This window comes from Jaculus jaculus, chromosome 1 (genome assembly GCF_020740685.1).
Source record: "Jaculus jaculus isolate mJacJac1 chromosome 1, mJacJac1.mat.Y.cur, whole genome shotgun sequence".
Classification (NCBI taxonomy): Eukaryota; Metazoa; Chordata; class Mammalia; order Rodentia; family Dipodidae; genus Jaculus; species Jaculus jaculus.
Window position 1 is genome coordinate 341,733,494 of NC_059102.1, and position 20,915 is coordinate 341,754,408.

The 20,915-nt window shown below is 41.5% G+C and overlaps 1 protein-coding gene and 1 non-coding gene across 2 annotated transcripts in view; both read right to left on the reverse strand.

Annotated features, from left to right (window-relative positions):
• Rab3gap2 (RAB3 GTPase activating non-catalytic protein subunit 2) overlaps window positions 1–20,915 on the reverse strand; it is a 109,471-nt gene that overhangs the window by 29,565 nt on the left and 58,991 nt on the right. The window contains exons 9-19 of the mRNA XM_004670118.2: window positions 17,285–17,383; window positions 12,286–12,434; window positions 11,314–11,393; window positions 11,106–11,195; window positions 7,916–8,055; window positions 5,629–5,845; window positions 4,963–5,106; window positions 4,662–4,744; window positions 3,997–4,061; window positions 2,798–2,888; window positions 1,732–1,859 (exon numbers count right to left, since the gene is read on the reverse strand). Of these exons, the coding sequence (XP_004670175.2) occupies window positions 1,732–1,859; window positions 2,798–2,888; window positions 3,997–4,061; window positions 4,662–4,744; window positions 4,963–5,106; window positions 5,629–5,845; window positions 7,916–8,055; window positions 11,106–11,195; window positions 11,314–11,393; window positions 12,286–12,434; window positions 17,285–17,383 (1,286 nt within the window). The remainder of the gene's footprint in view (window positions 1–1,731; window positions 1,860–2,797; window positions 2,889–3,996; window positions 4,062–4,661; window positions 4,745–4,962; window positions 5,107–5,628; window positions 5,846–7,915; window positions 8,056–11,105; window positions 11,196–11,313; window positions 11,394–12,285; window positions 12,435–17,284; window positions 17,384–20,915) is intronic.
• Window positions 14,967–15,097, reverse strand: LOC123457824. The gene has a single exon (XR_006635187.1). It is a non-coding gene; the product is annotated as a small nucleolar RNA SNORA36 family (small nucleolar RNA).

A 20,915-nucleotide genomic window follows, 5' to 3' on the forward strand; every position in this document is an offset into this window, starting at 1 on the left:
GCTACTCAGCAAGTTCAACAGTAGGTTGGGCTACATAAGACCATGCCTCAAAAAAATTAAGTAAATCAAAGGTTTCTACTTTAAACATCAATTAGGTTTCAAACATACAAGATGATTTTTTATTTTATTTTTATTTATTTGAGAGAGAGAGAGAGAAAGAGAGTGTGAGTGAGTATGGGTGTGCCAGGGCCTCCAGCCACTGCAAACGAACTCCAGACGCATGCGCCCCCTTGTGCATCTGGCTTACATGGGTCCTGGGGAACTGAACCTGGGTCCTTTGGCTTTGCAGGCAAGTGCCTTAACTGCTAAGCCATCCCTCCAGCCCCCCCCCCCGATGATTCTTTTAATGCTTTTTTTTGCTTGATTTTTGTTTCTTTAACAGTTATTTTTGTTGTTGTTATGGATTTTTCCCCTTTTTTTTTCTTTTTGTTTTTTGAGGGTCTCACTCTAGCTCAGGCTGACCTGCAATTCACTATGGAGTCTCAGGGTGTCCATGAACTCATGGCAACCCTCCTACCTCGGCCTCCCCAGTGCTGAGATTAAAGGTGTGTGCCACTGTACAGGGTTCCAGGGGATTATTTTTTGACAGGTATTCATCAGTAACTTGACATTAAAATCATTTAGGAACCCTCCTTCAGATAAGCAGAGAAAAGAGGCATCAAGGCAGTGGAACACAGTAACCAGAGACAAAGAGATTCTGAGAAAGTCTGCATGCATTTGTCAGAAGTACTACTTCTAAAAAACTAACCATTTATCAGAAGTATTACTTCTAAAAAGCTAACACTACAAGTGACTGTCACTCCTTTGTCTCATAGAATAAAAACAAGAGTATTTATTATAAGTATTTATCACTTTAATATAAGAATATTTTAGAAATGCATTTCATTATGTAGTACACAAAAGAGCAAGTGAAGCTGGTTTACTAACTATCGGGAGCCCTCCTCTATCCCTCATCCACTTGGCCTCTTGAGATGGAGTCCCTCACTGAACTTGGAGGTGCCATTTTCAGTCAGTTTGGCTGATCAGATTAGATACTAATGCTCCACAGATTCTCTAGGCTCCACTATTCACAATACTGGAACTATAGCTGTGCATGGCCTAGCCTGTATGTTTCATGAGTGCTAGGGAATCAAACTCGGGGCAGTCAGGCCCGCACACCTGCACAGCAAGCACTCTTCCCTGCAGCCCTCTCTCCAGCCCCAAACTTAATATTCTTGTAAAATAATATGAATTTAGTAGCAAGGTAGCCTGAGGGAAAATGTACCTTTTAAACTTTAAAAATTTTACTTTTTTCTCCTTGTTCATTCAAAAATTTTTTTTCCTTTTTTTTGTTGTTGTTATTGTTTGTTTTTTGAGGTAGGGTCTCACTCTAACCCAGAATGATCTGGAATTCACTATGTAGACTCAGGGTGACCTCAAACTCATGATAATCCTCCTACATCTGCCTCCCAAGTTCTGGGACTAAAGGTATGCGCCACCACGTCTGGCTTATTCAATAATTTTTTTATTTTTTATTTTTTTGGTTTTTTGAGGTAAGGTTTCACTCTAGCTCAGGCTGACCTGGAATTCACTATGGAGTCTCAGGGTGGCCTCGAACTCACGGCGATCCTCCTACCTCTGCCTCCCAAGTGCTGGGATTAAAGGCGTGCGCCACCACGCCCGGCTAATAATTTTTTTAATTAAAAAAATAATCAAGTTATTGCTCATAATTCAAAAGTTGTGGTTACTCACATTATCAGAGAATGGTGTGTCTGGATGATATCCAAGGGAATTTAATTTACAGACAGATTCATAAAGATGTAGTAACTTCAGTTTATTGGCACAAAACTGTAGCAATGCTTCATCAACAGACTCAAGCTCTGAAAGGCAGAGAGAAAACAAGAGAGATTTAAGACTCATTAAATCTTTTAATTACAAAATTCCTTCATGAATCAAATACTAACATCCTTAAGCTATACAGAGTTTGAAAGCAAAGATAATTTCCCATTACAGTAAAACTTCAAGTGAAACAACCTCTTCTGACAGTGGGGCAGGATGAGGAAGAGAGAGCAGGCAGAGTGAAAGAGAGCTCATAATACACAAGGACATGATCTGGAAGCACCGCTTCAAACGACTCCTGTCACTCCGATGGCCCGCTGTCCATTGTGCTCACACACTGCACACACACAACAGTAAACATGGATCTGACATCTCAGGACTAAAAACCTAATTACATATTCGAGAGAGAAAAGAATGACACAATGCAGATGTTATACAATAACAGAATATTAATTCAAGGAATAAATATTTTTGATTACTACCCTGGTTATTGCTTAACATCAGTGGGCTTCATGCAAAAATATTTCCAGTAAGAAATTAATCCTGCAGTCAATATATTCAAGATTGCTCAAATGATAATAAGTGCACATATTAAGCAGAAAAAATAATGATTCCTAGACATTACAGGTATAGAATGTGTCTTCAAATTATATATAATTTTTACATCAATGTAAAGTGATTACATCATAAGTTATATTTTTAAAAATATTTTTTATTTATCTATTTATTTATTTGAGAGCAACAGACAGAGAGAGAGAGAGAATGGGCACACCAGGGCCTCCAGCCACTGCAAACGAACTCCAGATGCATGTGCCCCCTTGTGCATCTGGCTAACATGGGTCCTGGGGAACTGAACCTCGAACCGGGGTCCTTAGGCTTCACAGGCAAGCACTTAACAGCTAAGCCATCTCTCCAACACACATCATAAGTTCTATAGTGTGATTATTAACTTGAAGGAAACCATAACAAACTCTCTTACCTTGACTTTTTAAAGTATCCATTAAAGTCTGAGTGACATTTCTAAGGCAGGAAAATGGTAAACGTTCACTTGCCAAAACACTTTCCAAAGCCTAGAAGAGAAACAGTAGTTCTGGTGACTAGGAGGCAACGACCTGTTTAGTTTACATGCTCCGTATGTCTTTACTATCCCCAACTGTGCAGGAAACTTCATATTCAAGATGCCTTGAGATACAATCTGAGAGTGTAATGTAAGTAATGTGTAATCAATTTTACAGCCCAAGAAATATGGCAGGATGACAAAAAGTCCAGTCTAAGAATGAAACAACTATACAACAACTATAAAACAACTGTCAATCCAGAGAATGAACAAAGCAAAATAAAAAGAGACAAGCTATTCACCCATAAGGGTTTGATTAAGTCCCACCTCAGAGGTTACTGCCATGACAGTAAAAGCTGATTAACTTCATTGTTATCAGGCTGACTCTACAGGCTATGCTAGCTGGATACGCCCTGTCCCACTCACCTCTTACCACCCCCGACCCCACAGATATTTGACAGTACTCATCCTCTGGTTCAACTGTGTCACCTCATGCCTCCCATAACACCCAGCAGAGAGCCTCAAGGATGAGGCACACGTGCCTCCTTTCATATGGACACATTCAACTGTCTTAGTAACTGATGAGACTAAAGAGCTGAAAAAGGAGACTAAAAATGTGCACAGGATAATTTTATAACAAATTAACTTTTGTTTGAGGGGGCAAACTGGGCTTAGAGGATGGCTCATGAAAGTATCAGGCTTATGGTGAGGATATGAAGAAAGTGACTACAAAAAGCAAGAACCTGGCGCTGTGCAACCCGTGCCTGTGCTGCCTCAGGGTGCTTTCAGGTTAACGTCCTTGAATGTGAAATTTCTGGGTTGGAGAGATGGCCAAGCAGTTAAGGTGTTTGCTTGTGAAGCCTAAGGACCCAGGTTCAATTCCCCAGTACCCACATAAGCCAGATGCACAAGGTGATGCACACATCCGGCAATCCTGGCATGCCCACTCTGTCTCTCTAGCTGCCTCTTTCTCTCTCTTGAAAATAAATAAACAAACTAAAAAAATAAAAACTATGAAAAGGAGACTTTAGCTTGCTATGTTTGGAAGGAAATAGGGGGAAAAAAAGATTTTCATCAAGACATGTAACAGTCTCTTGGTGGGAAATGTTATACATACTTACTTGTCTCTTGGTTGCAGGATACTTAATATCAACAATTAACTCCTTTATTTCTATTTCAAACGAATCTATAATGAGAAAATCAAAGCAGAATTTTCACTTTTACTGCAGTGAAATGCTTCTTTGAAAGTGGACATCTTTGTACTCTATGTCTAAGAGATCTGGGGCTTTCCTCACATTGTGTTTTATTGAAGAATTTTAATATCCCTTCAAGGCACACTTCATGCTCACAGAACACATCCTTACAAAGCATGGGAAATGATGAGTAGCTCACTCACTGTGGAAAAGACACACAGCACAACAAAGCAACTAAGCTCTTTGCTCCACTCACAATACTATTAATTTTTAGAAACAATTGCATTCTCTTAGACCCTTCTGCTGTTCCCGTTTCCCTGGGGCCCTCCTTTGTGGGGTTGTGGGATTTACTGTGGGGTCATGAAGGCCTGCGAGTCCCAATGGGATAGTGGGGGGTCATGCCTCAGGGTACTCCCTCCCCCTCTGTGGCTTTTACAATCTTTCTGCCACCTCTTGCACAGTGTTCTCTGAGTCATGGCAGGCCTGCTGGCAGTCTTAGTGCTGAGCTCCTTGTAGTCTCTGGATTACAATGCCATTAATTTAAAAAGGACAAAACAGTAAGCACTGTTCAGCTTTTATTAAATGACACCTACCAAGATTGGGAGATCTTGTTTTTAACAAGGTTGCAAGCTTCTTCACTAAGTGCATGTCCTTGGCTCTTTCACTCTTCTTATCACTAAAATAATAAACATACATTCTTGCAGAATATGAACTTATATTCTTTCTAATCATAATACAACCCAACTTTTTTTATTTATATGCTTCCTATTTAACTTCAAAGGCATTACCCAATGATAAATCATCACACACTGCTATAAAACAAAGCACAAACAGCTAAGGGACTAGGAAAAGTGAATACAGGAAGAGACTTGACAGCCATCCAGAAAAGCTTACCTTAGAGCTAAGTGGAAAGGAACATTCACCGTTTTCACACTTGCAGACACTGGGTCAACAAGGCAGATCTGGTAAGTCTGAGGCTGCCAGCTCTGACTTGTAACATTATTTAACCCCATTATTTTGTAGCCAGGATACAGTAGCCTAAGGTAAGAATATTACAAAGTGGAGAAATTCCAAAAGATGCTTCCAAAATTCCAAAGTAGCCACATTACCATCAACTCAAGGACATTTAAAAAGGCAAGTAAGTACTGATGCCAAAAACATAAGCAAAGTCGAACTAATGCACTCAGCTAGTGGAGTTCAACCTTCTTAAAGGGTTCTAGAAAACTAAAGGAACATAGTCAAGACCTGCATGTCAATGGCAAACAATGTGCTTGCCTCACTCATCACCACCACAAGCAAAGTGTGAAGGAACCTTTCCTTCTGGGTCTTCGTAGTGCATAAAGGACATGGCTGCACTCAGTTCACTGCAATTCAACAGCATACATTGCAGCTTCAGTAGTGTTTCTTTGTGAGGTAAAGCTTAACCCTTGGTCATGCAGCAGGCACTCGCAGGAAAACCTTGCAGAGTACTGCAGCCCTCAAGCAACTGCGATCTAGCGAACAGCTCCAACACGAGTTTCAGGAAAAGCATTCCCGTGCAATGCTGGAACTGCACCTCACCTGCAGTGCTTACCCACGTTGAAAGCGCCCACTCGAGGTCCCTGCTGCGTGCTCCACACTTCCAAAATTCCCCTTCTTGGGGCATAGATTACAAGAAACTGAGCTACTCGACTGGGACCCTGAGTGTTTCCAAAGGGGGAGACATCCACCTTCTCTGGGACTCGCTCATGCAGGTCTTCGATGACTTGGATCCACCCAGTCTGTGCATCTCGGTACCCTTGGAGACACGGGAAGAGAGCAGGGGATGGATTAAGCTGGGCTCAGTAGTAACCACTTCTGAATATTTAGAGGGAAGGGAAGGCATCAAGACAAGCTATAGAAGTATGCTATCTTCTTAGGAAATCTCTGAAATAGAAAATACAATAATCTGTCACTGAGACATCAAATTTTCATGCCTTGCCATCTATAGATCTATATTTACTTCAGACTATCTTATTCTTTGAAAAGAAATTACAGGCTTCATCAAAGCCTCCTGAGCCTGTTTCCATCCCCCACCTTTTCTTTTGGTCTTTCAAGGTAGGGTCTCACTCTGGCCCAGGCTGACCTGGAATTCACTATGTAGTCTCAGGGTGGCCTCGAACTCACAGTGATCCTCCTACCTCTGCCTCCCGAGTGCTGGGATTAAAGGCGTGTGTCACCACGCCTAGCTTTCCTTTCCCTTTTTGACAGTCTTTAAAAAATAACTGGCGAGACTACTAGGTTAGGATTCCAAGTTTAAGCACAGCTGACTTCCTGCTGTCCAGGCTCCTCGTGGTACAGAGCAGGAAGAGCACAGTGACAGGTGACACTGGGAAGATGCTGCACTAAGACAGCGGCGCACAACTGAAAGGACTGACTAGGGACCGCAGCAGGCCAGCGATGCAGTGGCCACGGGCACTCTCCCCAGCTGGGGCAGCGGCAGGGCCTTGGGCCAGCTGGACAAGTCCTGCTGACGACACAGCTTTGACACTGTTCCAGAAGACAATGGCAGTCCTCCTGACACTTTTATGGCATTTAAACACGTGGAGGTCAAACGCCTCTACCTGTCACTGTAAGAGTTCTCTGAGGAGAAGGTGAGGGCGGCTGCAGTCACCATCCATTCGTCCTCACTGTTCAGTTCGGACAAGGCAGCAATGTCATTGTGATGATGCAGGCCCTTAATCCTATGTACGGCTATCTAAATGTGTCTATGTAATGTATTCTCCTTTGGTCTAAGACACTTGACTTTCATCAAGTTGAGATGCCACTCTATTAGGGGGTATTTTCCACTCTCCTTTGAATAAGGTGTGGTCACATTATTAGTTTCTACCTACTCCATTTTGGATAAAAAGATGGAGGGACTTCAGGGATTATCTTGAATGTGGACTGATTCGATTGGTAGGAGTGTCCGCCCTCCCTTTTTCCTTCTCAGAATGCAAGGGACTGGCTGTGAGAAGTGTGAGTGGGGAAGTGTCAAAGAGACTGGATGACTGAGGGAACCATGGTAACACAAAGTCAGTCCTGTACTTGGATCTGTTTCTAGCAGCTGAATGAAAGTAGCTGACATAGTTACTGCTAAGTAAGGGCAAGAACTAAGCACACGAAGATAACTAAGTCAAATCTTTAGCTAGTTTTCTCTCTTACACCTGGAAGATTTACATTCTACATTTGGGAACAACATTTGGCTCAGGAGTTGTCTTATGATGGGGAGTGAACAGACCAAGGGCTAGTGTGGTAGTTTGAATGTGAATGTGTATCCCCGACAGACTCAGGTGTTTTATTAAACTTGTAACTTGGATCTCCAACTACCTGGCGGGAGGAGGTATGGGATGGATCTGACCCCAGCCCAAAGGTGTGTAGTCTGAGAGCTGGGGATTCTGGTGTTTGCTGGCTCATTTCTCTCTCTCTGCTTCAGTTTATGAATGAACAGAACTTCTCCTAGACTTGCAAGTTTGCAATAAATTCCTTCCTCCCATAAAACTGTTTGATTGGATGTTAGTCCCAGCATCGTGGAACTGTCTACAACAGCAAGAAACCAAGTTCATAAACTGGCAATGACAGTCAGAAATGGAAGTAGGTATATAAATAGGTTAAATGTGCCTATGATGAGCTGAAGTACAGGTCACAAGCTCAGGGCCCTGTGTTCTACCTCAAGAATTGCCAAAAAAGAAAATACCCTAGATAATTTATCAACTAACTACTGAATGAAGTGTTGTTGATTTAAATTTATGTTAAAAGAGAAAACAAAAAGGAGTAAATATTGTTATTAACCAGAGGCTGAGGGATAAAAAGAAATCAACTTTTCCCCGGCATTTTTATAAGGAAATACCTTTCCACATGCGTATTGCAATTCCTCTAGCCACGTCTAATAAGATTACTCTGCCAAAATCATCTGTCACTGCTGCTAGTGTGTTACATGGAGACAGACAAATGCTTTCCCCACGGCGTCTAGAATCTGGAAGTCCAAATCTGTTATTTAAAACAAAACAAAACAAAGTCTCAAGTCACATTCAAATCTAGAAACTTAAAAGGCATAAATAAAGATAATGTGCATTTAAATAAAGGAACATAACCCTTACCAGGATCAGTAGTGTACAGATTAGTCATACCTGACCTTTGCTGCATAAAGAAAGCAGCACTGATCTATGTGTGATTTCGGTACAGGCATCCACAGTCCTGCATCTTCAGAGAGTATGAGGTGTGATTTCTGTACAGACCTCCACAATCCTGCATCTTCAGAGAGTGTGAGGTGTGATTTCTGTACAGACATCCACAATCCTGCATCTCCAGAGAATATGAGGTGTGATTTCTGTACAGACATCCACAATCCTGCATCTTCAGAATACGAGGTGTAACTTTATTTTTAAGAGGCATGTCATAGAAAATAATACCATCACAAACAACTAAACTTTAGATGTTTTGTTCCCAACCTATTAAGTTCTTCCTAATGTTGCTAGATAGCCTATCTGCTGAGAGCGACTGTGTGATGTCTTGACTGTCACCTTTACTGGACTGAGACATGCCTAGGACATTAGTGTTTTACACTTCTGAGGTTGTCCCTGGTAGTGTTTACAAAGATGATTAGATCATGAGACACTGGCCCAATGAATGTATTGATCCCATGATGGATTCATAGTTGATGGCGTTTCCTGGAGGTGGTGAAAAGCTGGAGGGGTTAGTTGGTAGACGCAGGTCACTGCTGGCATGTCCTGGCCCTTCTGTATGTCTGCCTTTACGCAAGCCTCCACCTCCTCTACACATTCCCACTGCTGTGATGTTTTGCCTAAGTACATGGGGCCAAGTGACTAAATCCTTTTGAAATTGGAGTCAAAATAAAACTTTCCTCTTTTTTTTCTATCAAGTATTTTGGCCTGATAATACAAAAGTAACTAGCACACTGCCTGAAGCAAGAACTTTTCTTTCTCTAGAGTCATTGCCAAAATGCTATTAGCACTATAGCCAACCCTATTAGACCTATCAGTGATGTGAAAACAGAGTTAGTGAAAATGGAACAAGGGAGCTCACTCTGAGAAAACATCCCTGTGCCAAAGCGAATGGACTCTATCTACCCGAGACACAGAAGACCACTTGGCTAACTGCTCTGTTGCTTAGTGAGTATAGGAAACCTGTCACAACCTGACATTTTAGAATAAGATGAAAGGCTACATACAGTACGGGGCAGGGCTTGCCAAGCATGCCCCAGGTCTACTACACTGAGAGGGGAAGAAGACACTTTTTAACCCGTTTGGATAGTAATAAATGTAAATACAGGTTTGGTTATATAAAACATTATCTCAATAAAACTATTTTTCAAGTATCTTGATCTTCAAGCAGACAGAGAGAGAGAAGGGGAAAGAGAGAAAGAAAATAAATATGGGTGCATCAGGGCTTCCAGCAGTGGCAAACTCCAGATGCATGCCCCACTTTCTGCATCTGGCTTTATATGGGCACTAGGGAGTCAAACCTGGGATGTTAGGCCTTGCAGGCAAGCACCTTAACCATTAAGCAATTTCTCCAGCCTCAATAAAAGCTAATTTTGTTGTGTTAAGGTTAATCTGTGACGTCATGTCTGGTTGTATTTGTGAAACTGGGTGCACCCATGTTAAGAGTATGTGTGTATTTATTTAGAATTATATTATCACATTAATGGATTATTCCTTTAAGTATGAAGTGATCTTTATCTCATCTGACCAGTTTTGATTTAAGTCTATTTTGTCAGATATTGGAATAGTGATGCCTGCTTTTTTCCTGTTTACATTTCCTTAAAATGCCCTTTTTGTCATTTAACTTTAAGGCAGTGTCATTCATTGATTGTGAGGTAAGTTTCTTAGAGGTAGCAAAAAGATAAATCCTGTTTCTAATTCAATCTGAGTCTGTGTCTTTTGATTGGGGAATGGAGACCATTAATACTCAGAGTTACTATTGAAAAGTGCATATGAATTCTTGTCATCTTTATAATTTTTGTTGTGTTTGATGCATTCTTAGCTTTCATTTGGTTAACAACTGTTCTGGTATTATTTTTCCTTCAGCCTTCTAAATGTGTTTAATGCCAAGCATAGTGGTGCAGCCTTTAATCTCAGCACGCTGAAGGCAGAGGTAGGAGGATCACCTTTAAGTTCTAAATGTGTTTATCCTTGTCTTTACTCCAAAGTATTACTTCCAGCATCCTCTACAGTGCTGGCTTAGTAGTCACAAATTCCTTTAGCTTGATTCTTCCTAGAAAGGTTTATGTTCCTCTTCAATTATGACAGATCACTTGATGTATACAGTAGTCTGGGCTGACCGCTGTGTTCTTTCAAAACTTCCAAGCCTTCTGGCTGGCTTTTAGAGTTTCCACTGAGAAACAGCTGTTATTCTGATAGGCCTGCCTTCACTTGTGACTTGATGTTTTTGTCTTGTGGCTTTTAGTATCCTTCTTTTTTTGTTGAGGCAGGGCTTCACTCTAACCCAGGGTTACCTAGAACTTGCTCTGTAGGCCGAGGCTAGTCTCCTAGATGGACTTCTCTTTCCTTTATCAATAATTAGTTGCCATCTTTAAGTGAGGAACATCTTTACTCATAGATACACTCCTAAAGTCAACAAGGAAGAAAGCACAAGCCAGTATTCACAAGAGTGCTGGACTCCTGCCAATGTTCTACCAGGATAAAGAATCCCACCCTGGCCTTCCAGACACAAAGTGGTCATGGTATCCATGACCTCACAGTGGCTGACACTACCTACACAAGACATGCACAATAAGGGACAAAAACAACATCAAAATGGCAGAGAGACTAGTTGGAAAGACAAAGGGATTCAGTGGAGGAGGAATTTGGGAGGGAGGAAAGAGAGGGTGGTGGGAGATTATGATCATGGTATACTGTCTAAATATACAGAAGCTGTCAATAAAAAGTTAAAAAGAGGTGGGGGGGATCCCAACCTAATGACCTAAAGAGCCACAGAATCAGACAGTCACACAGGCAGCGCACTGGAAGAGCGCAGGGCAACAGCACTTCTAACAGCAGGGCAGCACGGTGACTTGCCTTACAGCTAATGGGGTGGCTGGCTCCATCTTGGGCTTCTGCTTCTGGACAGCTTCTTCTTCATGCTTACTTTTCCAACCAAGCCAGCCACTGAAGAGGAGAGAAGCACAGAACAGAACTAGTTTCAAAGGCCTTAAAGTACAGACTATCAAGGAATATGCTAATCTCAAACTAGATACAAATTAGATAGTTTTTAAGTGTTAGTTACCTGGCGGCATTGAATAGAGCAGAAGTGAGTTTACTAGCCACTGCCAGTGCAACGTGAGATAACAAGGGCTGTGTGCTTCCCTGTAAGACAGGACGTGTGACAGAGAAGCTGAGGAGCTCTGAAAGAGATGAGCTGTTTTCTAAATAGACATGCTTGAACATACTTGGGAAAGGTACAACACCCAGCTTCTTTCAGATGGCATTAGCTTTATTTTAGCAACAATAGCATAAACAAATGTCACTTTACGGTTTAATAGCATAAGCACTAGTAGTCTAAATGTTTCTGTCAGGTAATTTACCCATTACCTGAAGCAAGAACTCGCTTTTCCTAAAGAATTATGCTAAAGTGTTTTTGGCCTTAACCAAACTTTAGGATTTCTTTTTTACTATAATTTAATTAAAATAAATGTTAAACTAGATCATGAATATGACATTACTCTAGCTGTGCTGTTGATTTCCCATCTATACATAACTGGCTATTTCCTTTCATCTTAAAAAAATCAGTATGTACCTGTTACAAAAGTAAAGGCAGTTTGGACAATTCTGAGAAGGCTGCTCAGAAGTGAGAAATAAGAGCTGCCAAATACCACCTAACTCTTCTCTATTCCGGAAGCAATCTCACCATAGCAATGAAGTATAATGGGCAGCTTGTTTTGTCTCCTAGTTCCTCACCCTGGTAGGCTGATATACTGACCACCCTAAGCCTCCAGCCACTGCCACAGTATCTAAAGAAAACATGCTGGTCAGAGAACATGGGCCTGTAGGAGATTCCATTGTTTCCCCTTGATTTTAACTATTTTTCAGTTTATCTAAAATATTTAGAAGAAACCTACTTTTGGTTAATTTTAGCACCAATTCCAATTTAGAAATGTAAATTGCTTAATCATTTTGAGGCTTTGTTACCATTTCTAATTTTTAGGCAAGTTAAAGAACTACGAGTAATTTCACTCGTAAAGAGTGATGAAGCGCGTACCTCTAGAGCGTAGAAGAAGCCGGCGAAGGGACCGGCGCCTACAGTGGTGAACTGACACATGGCAGGTGGGCTGCTCTGAATCGCCGCGTTAAACCCACCTATGTTGGAGGCAGTCTTCATTTGGTCAAAAGGGCAAAGAGTCATGATTCCTAATAATACAAAAACAAATAGAACTACAATTTGAATACACTGACATGAATGCCATTTAGTCACATGCTTATTTCTATCCTACAATGCTAATGGCTTAGTTTTATTCGACAAGTCATTTTTTTTTTTTTAAAGTTATTTTTATTTATTTACTTAAGAGCAACAGACACAGAGAGAAAGAGGGAGGCAGAGAGAGAGAGAGAGAGAGAGAAAAATAATACAATTGCAGGCCACGACAAGTCATTTTTAAAGCTACAGAGTCAACAATAGAAAGTATTAATGAGTAATAAAATTGCCACCTATATTTTCTCTAGCCTATAGAATACCACAAAAACAAAATTCAAATACTAAGTTTTTGAACAGATACAAACTTGAAATGTACAAAAAACAAACACTCCACCTAACTGCCAGGTACCAGGTTCACCTCTCAGAAGCAGTAGCTGACTCAGTTCAGGGACGGCACACACATGGCTGATGCCACATAAGCTAGTGTGTGTCTTGATTCTTCATTTACCATCAAAGACACCTGTCCTTCTTCTCAATTACTCCTAGCATATTCCCTTTTGTGGACATACCATAATTAACTCATTACAGATAAGCAAGTAAGCAGTTTCCCAAGGTGATGGATTAGCTAGCCCTAATGTATTTTCACACAACTATGTAACTCTATCTCCCAGAACAGTCTCATAAACAAGTGCACTGTCAAAAAGGATCTCTCTTTTTCTTTTTTTTGGAGGTGGGGTGGGGTGGGACCAGGGTCTTGTTATATTGCCCAGGACAGCCTGAAATTTCTGTTCAAGTAATATTCTTGCTTCAGCCTTGCAAGTAGCTGGGATTACAGGCATGCTACTGTACCTGGCTTGGCATCAGCATTCTGAAAAAGTTTATTAAATATTGTCACAATGCATTTTATGTATACTCCCATAAGAGAAAGACGGGGGGGGGGGAGAGAGGGAGAGAGAGAGCGCGCGCGCATGCTGTCCTTGGTTCAATTTCCCAGTACCCACATAAAGCCGGACGCAGGATGGCTTGTGAGCCTGTGCCCCTAAGGTGCTGTGGCAATGGCAGATGGAGCTGGGAGAACCTGAAGGCCACAGAACAGCTAGCCTGACATTTGTCTAGTCTGGCATCTCATCTGCAGCAGCAAGAGACCCTGTTTCAAAGAAGACCACATAGACACCTATGCACAGTTGAGCCAAAAAGGCAAACTTTTTTGGGAGGAAATCAAGAATCTAATAGTGCATGTGAAGTTTGGATAGTCAAGTAGAAATGGTCAGGAATGAGCAAAAAAATGACTATGAAGGTCAAGGGAGCAGTCAGTACTAGACATTCCCAGTGGAGATACTGTGGTTTTATTTCATGTTCTTGCTTCTGATTTATGAAAAGTAGGGAGTGAAACCTTAATCTACCCTATCTGGTTTTCATCCTCTTTCCCCATCACTGTCCACTTCCACTGCTCACATCGAATCAACGGGATCTCTGTACTGTCCAGTCCAGTGACTCTTCCTCTTCCCTGAGTTCTGTGGTGGTTCACAGTAACCCATCCCCACCTTAACTTCAACTGCCTCTGGGCCTCAGACTCAAACATCTATCTCCCTACCAGATACCTTTCTTCCTCTTTCTCATTCTCATTTGAGGTAGGATGACTGTGAGTGTCAGGTCAGTTTAGGGTATACAACAACTTTGAGACCAAGGTGAACTAAACACTTAGAGCAAGGAAGGGAGGGAGGGAAGGAGGACAGAAGGAAGAGAGGAAAAATCCTTGACTTCCTTTCCTCTTCTGTTTCTCAAACCCACACCTTAGCAATTGTAAAATGTCTCTCTCTATGCTCTGCAACTGTCTCCAGCCCACAGCCTTCATTCTCTCATGCCTAGATTGTTGTAATACTCTTAACTGCTTACTTTGTTTCTGTCTACAGTTTTGTCTAAACAGCAACCAGGGTATTTTAAAATATAACCCCAACTCAGAACATACCAACTTCACCCACTGCACTTGGAATAAAACCCAACTTCCTTATCTCTATATGACCTAGACATTCTGTACGTACATCTCTAACTCTTGCTCCTTTTGCTCCTCATTCTGAACTGTCAGGCCATGCTGACCTCCCTTGTTACTTGAATACTCCGAAGTCCCCAGGCCTATATCCTTGCCTCATCCTCTGCTTAGAATGCTCTTGTTACAGACTTTCCTACAGTGGGCTCCTCCCATCCTTCCATTTCCATCTCAGTTTGTGCCTTCTGGTAAAGCCAGTCCTTGCCAGGCCACCTAATCCCGTATTTACTTGGTCCAAACGTTCTGTTGACTTCCTTCAGCATGCTTCAGAGTTAGGGCAGTGCTGTAATCATTCATTTTGCTTGTCTGTGTCCCCATCACCAGAACATTAGTTTCCCCAGGGCAGTAATCTGGACTGCCTTGTATTTTAGCAAGACATTTGCTCCTAGAATATAATAAGGATTTCCTTATTTGTTCAATGAAGTATCAAAACATTTACATAAAGATGTACATAAAGTTGATCATGCCCTTTGTTTCTTTCATTTGTAGGCTGGGGATTAAATGAATAGAAAATATTTTCTATCCAATCATTTTCCCCAGCCAGTTTCAATGTCCCAAAGCTTAATTGACAGAGCAGGGACGATAACCTGAACTGAACTCAACACTTTGGGATTTTAATGTCAGCATTTCTATTAGCAAAACAGTAAAGACACACTAAAGTGCTTACAATAAGGTGGTCACAAAGGAGGATTCCACTTACGTATGACACAGAACTATCCACTGAGTGACAACAGACCCTGTCAGCTAGCCTCCTAGATTCACACTCCTTCCTTCCCCAGTCTCCTGTGCTGACTTCTGACTACGTGAGGACCCATCGGGAAACCAGAGAGGAGCATGAAGCTGGGACATTCGTTTCCCTGGCTCCCTCCCAGAAAACCCTTGAGGAAAGTCATCCTGTTCTCCATCTCTGTCCCCAGTCATTACCTCCAGGTCTGAGAACTGCTCCCTGCCCTGAACGCTTCTGCCTAGCAGTGTCCAACAGCCTAGCTGCTAAGAAGCAGTGGGGCACTACAGCAACCCTGGGACTTCTCCTATAGTACATCTCCACTAGCGGTTTCTCTGTGTAGAAACCTTTCAAGTATCCTTTGTCAAGTGTGCCTGCCTTCCATTAAAACTGTGGCTTATAAAATGTACATATATTTAGCAAAATTGATGCACTGGTTGGAAAGGGTTATTATATAATTGATATAATGCAATTTATAAAAAGATAATTTCCCCGTGGATATTCTGTAAGAACATATACACAGACCAGAAAGTCTGTCAGGATATGAGTGCTGTTAAGTAGGTTGTAAAGTTTTGGGTTTTTGTTTTTGTCCTCTATATTGTTATGTACTATTTGAATTTTTTAGTTTAAATAATTTTTATTTACTTGAGAGACAGAAAGAAAAATGGAGGGAAGGAAGAAGGGAGGAGGAGAAAGAATAGGCATGCCAGTACCTCTAGTCACTACAAATGAACTCCAAATGCATGTGTCACCTTGCATATCTCAGTTTATGTGGGTACTGGGGTATTAAACCTAGGTTGTTAGGCTTTGCAGGCATGTGCCTTCACTACTGAGCCATCTCCCAAGCCCTTGTTTGACTTTTTAATAAGTATGTATTAAAATGACAAAAGACCCAGCTTGCTGTCACTCTTAAATAAAATAAAATGACAAAAGATATATATACATACATACATATATATATGTGTGTGTGTGTGTGTATATATATATATATATATATCTTCTCAATTAATATTTCCTTTTCTACTTCCATTTTTATTATCTTAATTTAGAAATCCATTCCTTCTCACTATTGCAGTTTCTTAAAAATATGTAGGTTACCATCATGTTGCACAGGTTGGCCTTGAATGTGCCATCCTCCTGCCTCGCTTCCAGGGTAGCTGGGACTTACAAGCATGCACTGGCATTCCCTTCCTCACTAGGTATGACCTTTTACTATAGCCTCTACAGTGCATTCAAGTGCTTTTCTAAAAGGCAAAGGTAGAGTGAGATTCCTGTGGTTCTGAAGGTGGCTGAGGGAATGGTCTACAAGAAAATAGCTAGCAGTTCCTTTGCATAGTTCATTCAGCTCTTTGAACCCAGACTCCGCTCTGCACACTTGGCCTTCCTCTTTGCAGCTGTCCTAAGCACACTCTGCTAGAGAGCTTGTTCTTTCACTGTCAGATTGAGCCAAGCTCTTCTTGCTTGATGACCTTCCATGCTGCAGCAGGGCCACTCGTCTACTGTAGCAGACATTACTTTGTAGCATATGAATCTTTCAGTTAGCCTCAGCCTCTGGACAGAAACCAGACCTTTTCATTTTTTCTTTTTTGAGACAATCTCATTATGTAACCCTGACTAGCTTCAAACTCCTGCCTCAGCCTGCAGAGTGCTGAAATTACAGGTGTGTACCACCACGCTCAGCTTCCAGAACCTATCTTCTTGAAACCTAGTTCAATAAGCTCTCAAATGCTGCTATAAGAAGAAATCTGCTGCTATCTATATTCTGCTGGTCTAAGGACTACATTTTTACAAGACTGACATACAGGATTGTATATCTGCATAAAAAAATGACAGCAGACACAGGAAGTTCACAGAGTAGCTGACCTACAACACTGCTGCTAACGGCGTCCTTAAATGCCCATCAAAGCTGCTGCTCCTTCTTATGAACAGAAGCCTAAATGACAAGTCAGACTAACTTCCCAATGTCTCTCTCCCTAAAGTGTGTTTCACATATTAATACATGTCTGTTTCTAATAAATCAGATACGTCAATAAAAAGTGTAAGTAAATTCCAAAAAGAAGTTGAATAATGCTTACCAATACTAGCATGATCAATAATAGTGTCAATATCTTGGAGACCCCATTTCTTATAAGCTAATGGTGGTGGTTGTATGTTCTCACTGCCCGATGCTGCAGCTGTCAAAGATAGAAATCCAACAACCCAAATTCAATTACGATGGATAGTATGAAGTTTCACAAAAAATCATTTAGCATGTCATTTGTTATTCTAAAATTACAACTAGTAATGAGGCAAAGTAGTGAAATAGGCATACATGGGATTTACTCATTGCATGGTAACACAGAGAGAAATGAAAACATTTCAAAGGTTATGCTAGGAGCTGGAGAGAGAGCTCAGTGGCTAAGGCGCTCGCCTGCAAAGCCTGCTGGGCCAGTGCCCCCAGCACCCATGCGAGGCCAGGTGCACGAAGTGGCACAAAGCGCAGCTAGAGTCTGTCACAGCGGCAGGCAGACCTAGTGCTCTCAAATTTATTCTCCCCTCCTCCCCTTTCTGTCCATGCCCTTCCCTCTCAAATAATAAATGAAATACTTTTTAAATTTTTTTGTTTATTTTTATTTATTTATTTGAGAGAGACAGAGAGAGAGAGAGAGAAAGGGGCAGACAGAGAGAGAGAAAGAGAAAGAGAGAGAGAGAGAATGGGAGTGCCGGTGCTTCCAGCCACTGCAAATGAACTCTAGACGTGTGCGCCTCCTTGTGCATCTGGCTAACATGGTTCCTGGGGAATTGAGCCTCAAACTGGGGTCCTTAGGCTTCACAGGCAAGCGCTTAACCACTAAGCCATCTCTCCAGCCCAAAACAATTTTTTAAAAAAGAAAAATGTACCAGTTTAAAATGATCACAACCAAAATCTTACAATCTAAGGAAAAAGTATAAAAATGACTGCTGAACGAATTGGCCTTGCCAGAGCCTCCCACCTCTGCATCCAGCAGGAGAGCGGGCTCAAGCACCATAAAGTCAACGCTGCAAGAGTGACCTTTAGCACTTCCCGAGAGTCATGGTTCTAGGCTGACTTCTGTAAACCCACATGTTCATAAGCATCTGAGCCACGGACCGATGGCTTCTCATCTACACTACCTGGCTAAGAGTCAGCAGAAGCCAATGATCCTCAAGTTTCTTTTCAAGTGTCCCACTTGCGTATAAATTCCAGAGGGCAAATGCTGCCAACAATCTCATTGCTGATACCCTTGCTGAGTGTCACTGTGACACTTCTCATCTGAGACAGGTCAAGCCCATCTGTGTGAACCTCAATCACTTCATCATCTTCCCCAAGTTGCATGCCTTCGCAGCTTCTCAGTTTATTTTCATTTCTGATATAGCATTAAGACATATAATCACAAAAAGAAAGGACTATGTTGACTTGGCCCAAAAGATTTTAGAACACCCTAACCATTAGAGGAGTATTAGAAATCTTAGACCACTAAAAGCCAAGGTAAGGTAATTCACACTGCACTTGATGTAAGCAATGCCTCTCACTTGAGAAAGAGAAAAATCCTGGCAACAGAAACTTGTTTGTTCTAAGTAAAAAACCAATAACCTGAGGTAACTCAAGGCAGACTTTGTAGAAATGGTAACTGCAGTATTATTGCTACAAAAATTACTGAAATGTCATCAGTCCCTCCTACTAGTGAGTGCTGAAAGGCAAAGCAACAGTTAACTTCCCTGTCCCAAGTTCACAACTATGCTGCACACCAGCACCCTGTTGCCAAGTGCAGTGGATCCCATAGAGACAAAGAAGAGAAGTTTCCGAAGTGTTGATAGAAATGTCACAAACTGTGGCTAAGTGACCAGAGTCCTTTTTAGAGCACCATGCCATAAGAAGGCACAACATGGCTTAACTACTTCTTAGGAGACAAGTGACTCTATAGTCACATACAGCAAATAAATAGGAACTTAATAAGGGAAAAGTTAAATATCTAATAATACTAATAACAATTACCTATTTCTAGTTTATTGCTATAATTTGCCACCTACAAAAAACTGCCATCACTTTGGCATGTATATATACATGGTTATTTATTTGTTTTATTTTTCAGTCAGTCTTGCTATGTAGCCCAGATTAGCAATAGAATTGAGATCTTCTTGCTTCTATCTTCCCATAACAGTGAGTATTTTATCATTCTCAAAATAATTTTTATTGTGGGCTAAATTTAAACAATTTAAAAGATAATGAACATCCATATAAAAATTTAAAAATTCTGGGGCTGAAGAGATGACTTAGAGGTTGAGGCATTTGCCTGCAAAGCTAAAGGATCCTGGTTTGACTCTCCAGGACCCACGTTAGCCACATGCACAAGGGGGTGCATGCATCTGGAATTCATTTACAATGGCTGGAGACCCTGGCACATACACCTCTCTCTTTCTCTCAAATAAATAAATAAAAGTTAAAAAAAAATTCAAGAAGTCTGTTCTAGGGAAAAAAAAAAAAGCACTGAAAGTAAAAAAAAAAGGGGGGGGAAAACTTAAATAACCAAGACCTGAGAGTGTTATCAATCACAACCTGATAAGAGACAAAGAATGAGTCTATTACAGTGTAAGAAGGGAACATGAAACAAACAGAGGACTTCCAGTTAAGATGGCGGCATAGGAGCCATGCCAAAGCAGCCTAGGGGAGAAAAATCCAAAGACAACCCAGCAAAATACACACTTTTACTAAAAAGTGAGGTGTATAAGAAATTAAAATGGCAGCAGAGAAGTAGGAGAGTCCCAGAGCATCCAGAGCACACACAGGCAGGCCAAAGCAGCTCCAGCAGCTGCGCCCTGGCTCCAGCAGTGGAAGTGGCAGTGGAAGCCGTGCCTCTGGCTCCGGCAGCAACAGCAGCGGCAGCAGCACCTCCAGCAGCAGTGGCTATACCAGCGGCAGCAGCGGGCCCAGCAGTGGCAGCTTCAGCAGCAGCAGCAGCAGCAGAGGCAGTTCCAGCAGCAGGGGGGCCCATCTGCAGGGCCACAGTTGCCAGGCTCGGTTTGCCCCGCAGGAAAAGCCAGTGACCAGCTCCAGAAAACAGAACAGTGGTCCAGCGACCCAGCCAGCCTACTTGACTGAGACCAAAATCATCCAAAAAGGTAACTGGGATTGCACCAGGGAAGGGTCTCACTTGGTCCCAAGCTGACTTGGAACCCTCAACAGACCAGAAATCTTAACCTCCTTGTTGATATAGGATCTGGTTGTTATAACACCTACTCTTGCATAAATACTTGGTGCTATTGTTGATTGAATGTGTAGAGTGTTTAGTTAAATTTTAGAATCTACCTGTATTTTGTCCCACTCAGCCTACTTGAATAGTCCCATAGCTGGAAAACTCAAACCATAGGAACACTTTTCTAGATACTCTGAGAGTGTTAAGAGCCGCACCTAACATCTTAATCTCCTACACTGACGATATATAACATCAGATCAATTGATATAACTAAGAATGCCCAGCAAACTAGAAAATCTAAACATTAACTTAATCCAAGATGCAAAAATATATACATTATAACACAAGAAACAAAAAAAAATCAAGACAATATAAATCCGCCAAAAAATATTATTGCATCAGAGATGACCTCCAGTGAAAACAAGTTGGAGGAAATGCTGAGAAAGATTTCAAAAGAATGATGGTAAACATGTCCAAAGAAGTCACAGAACAAATCAAAGGAATCAAAGAAGAC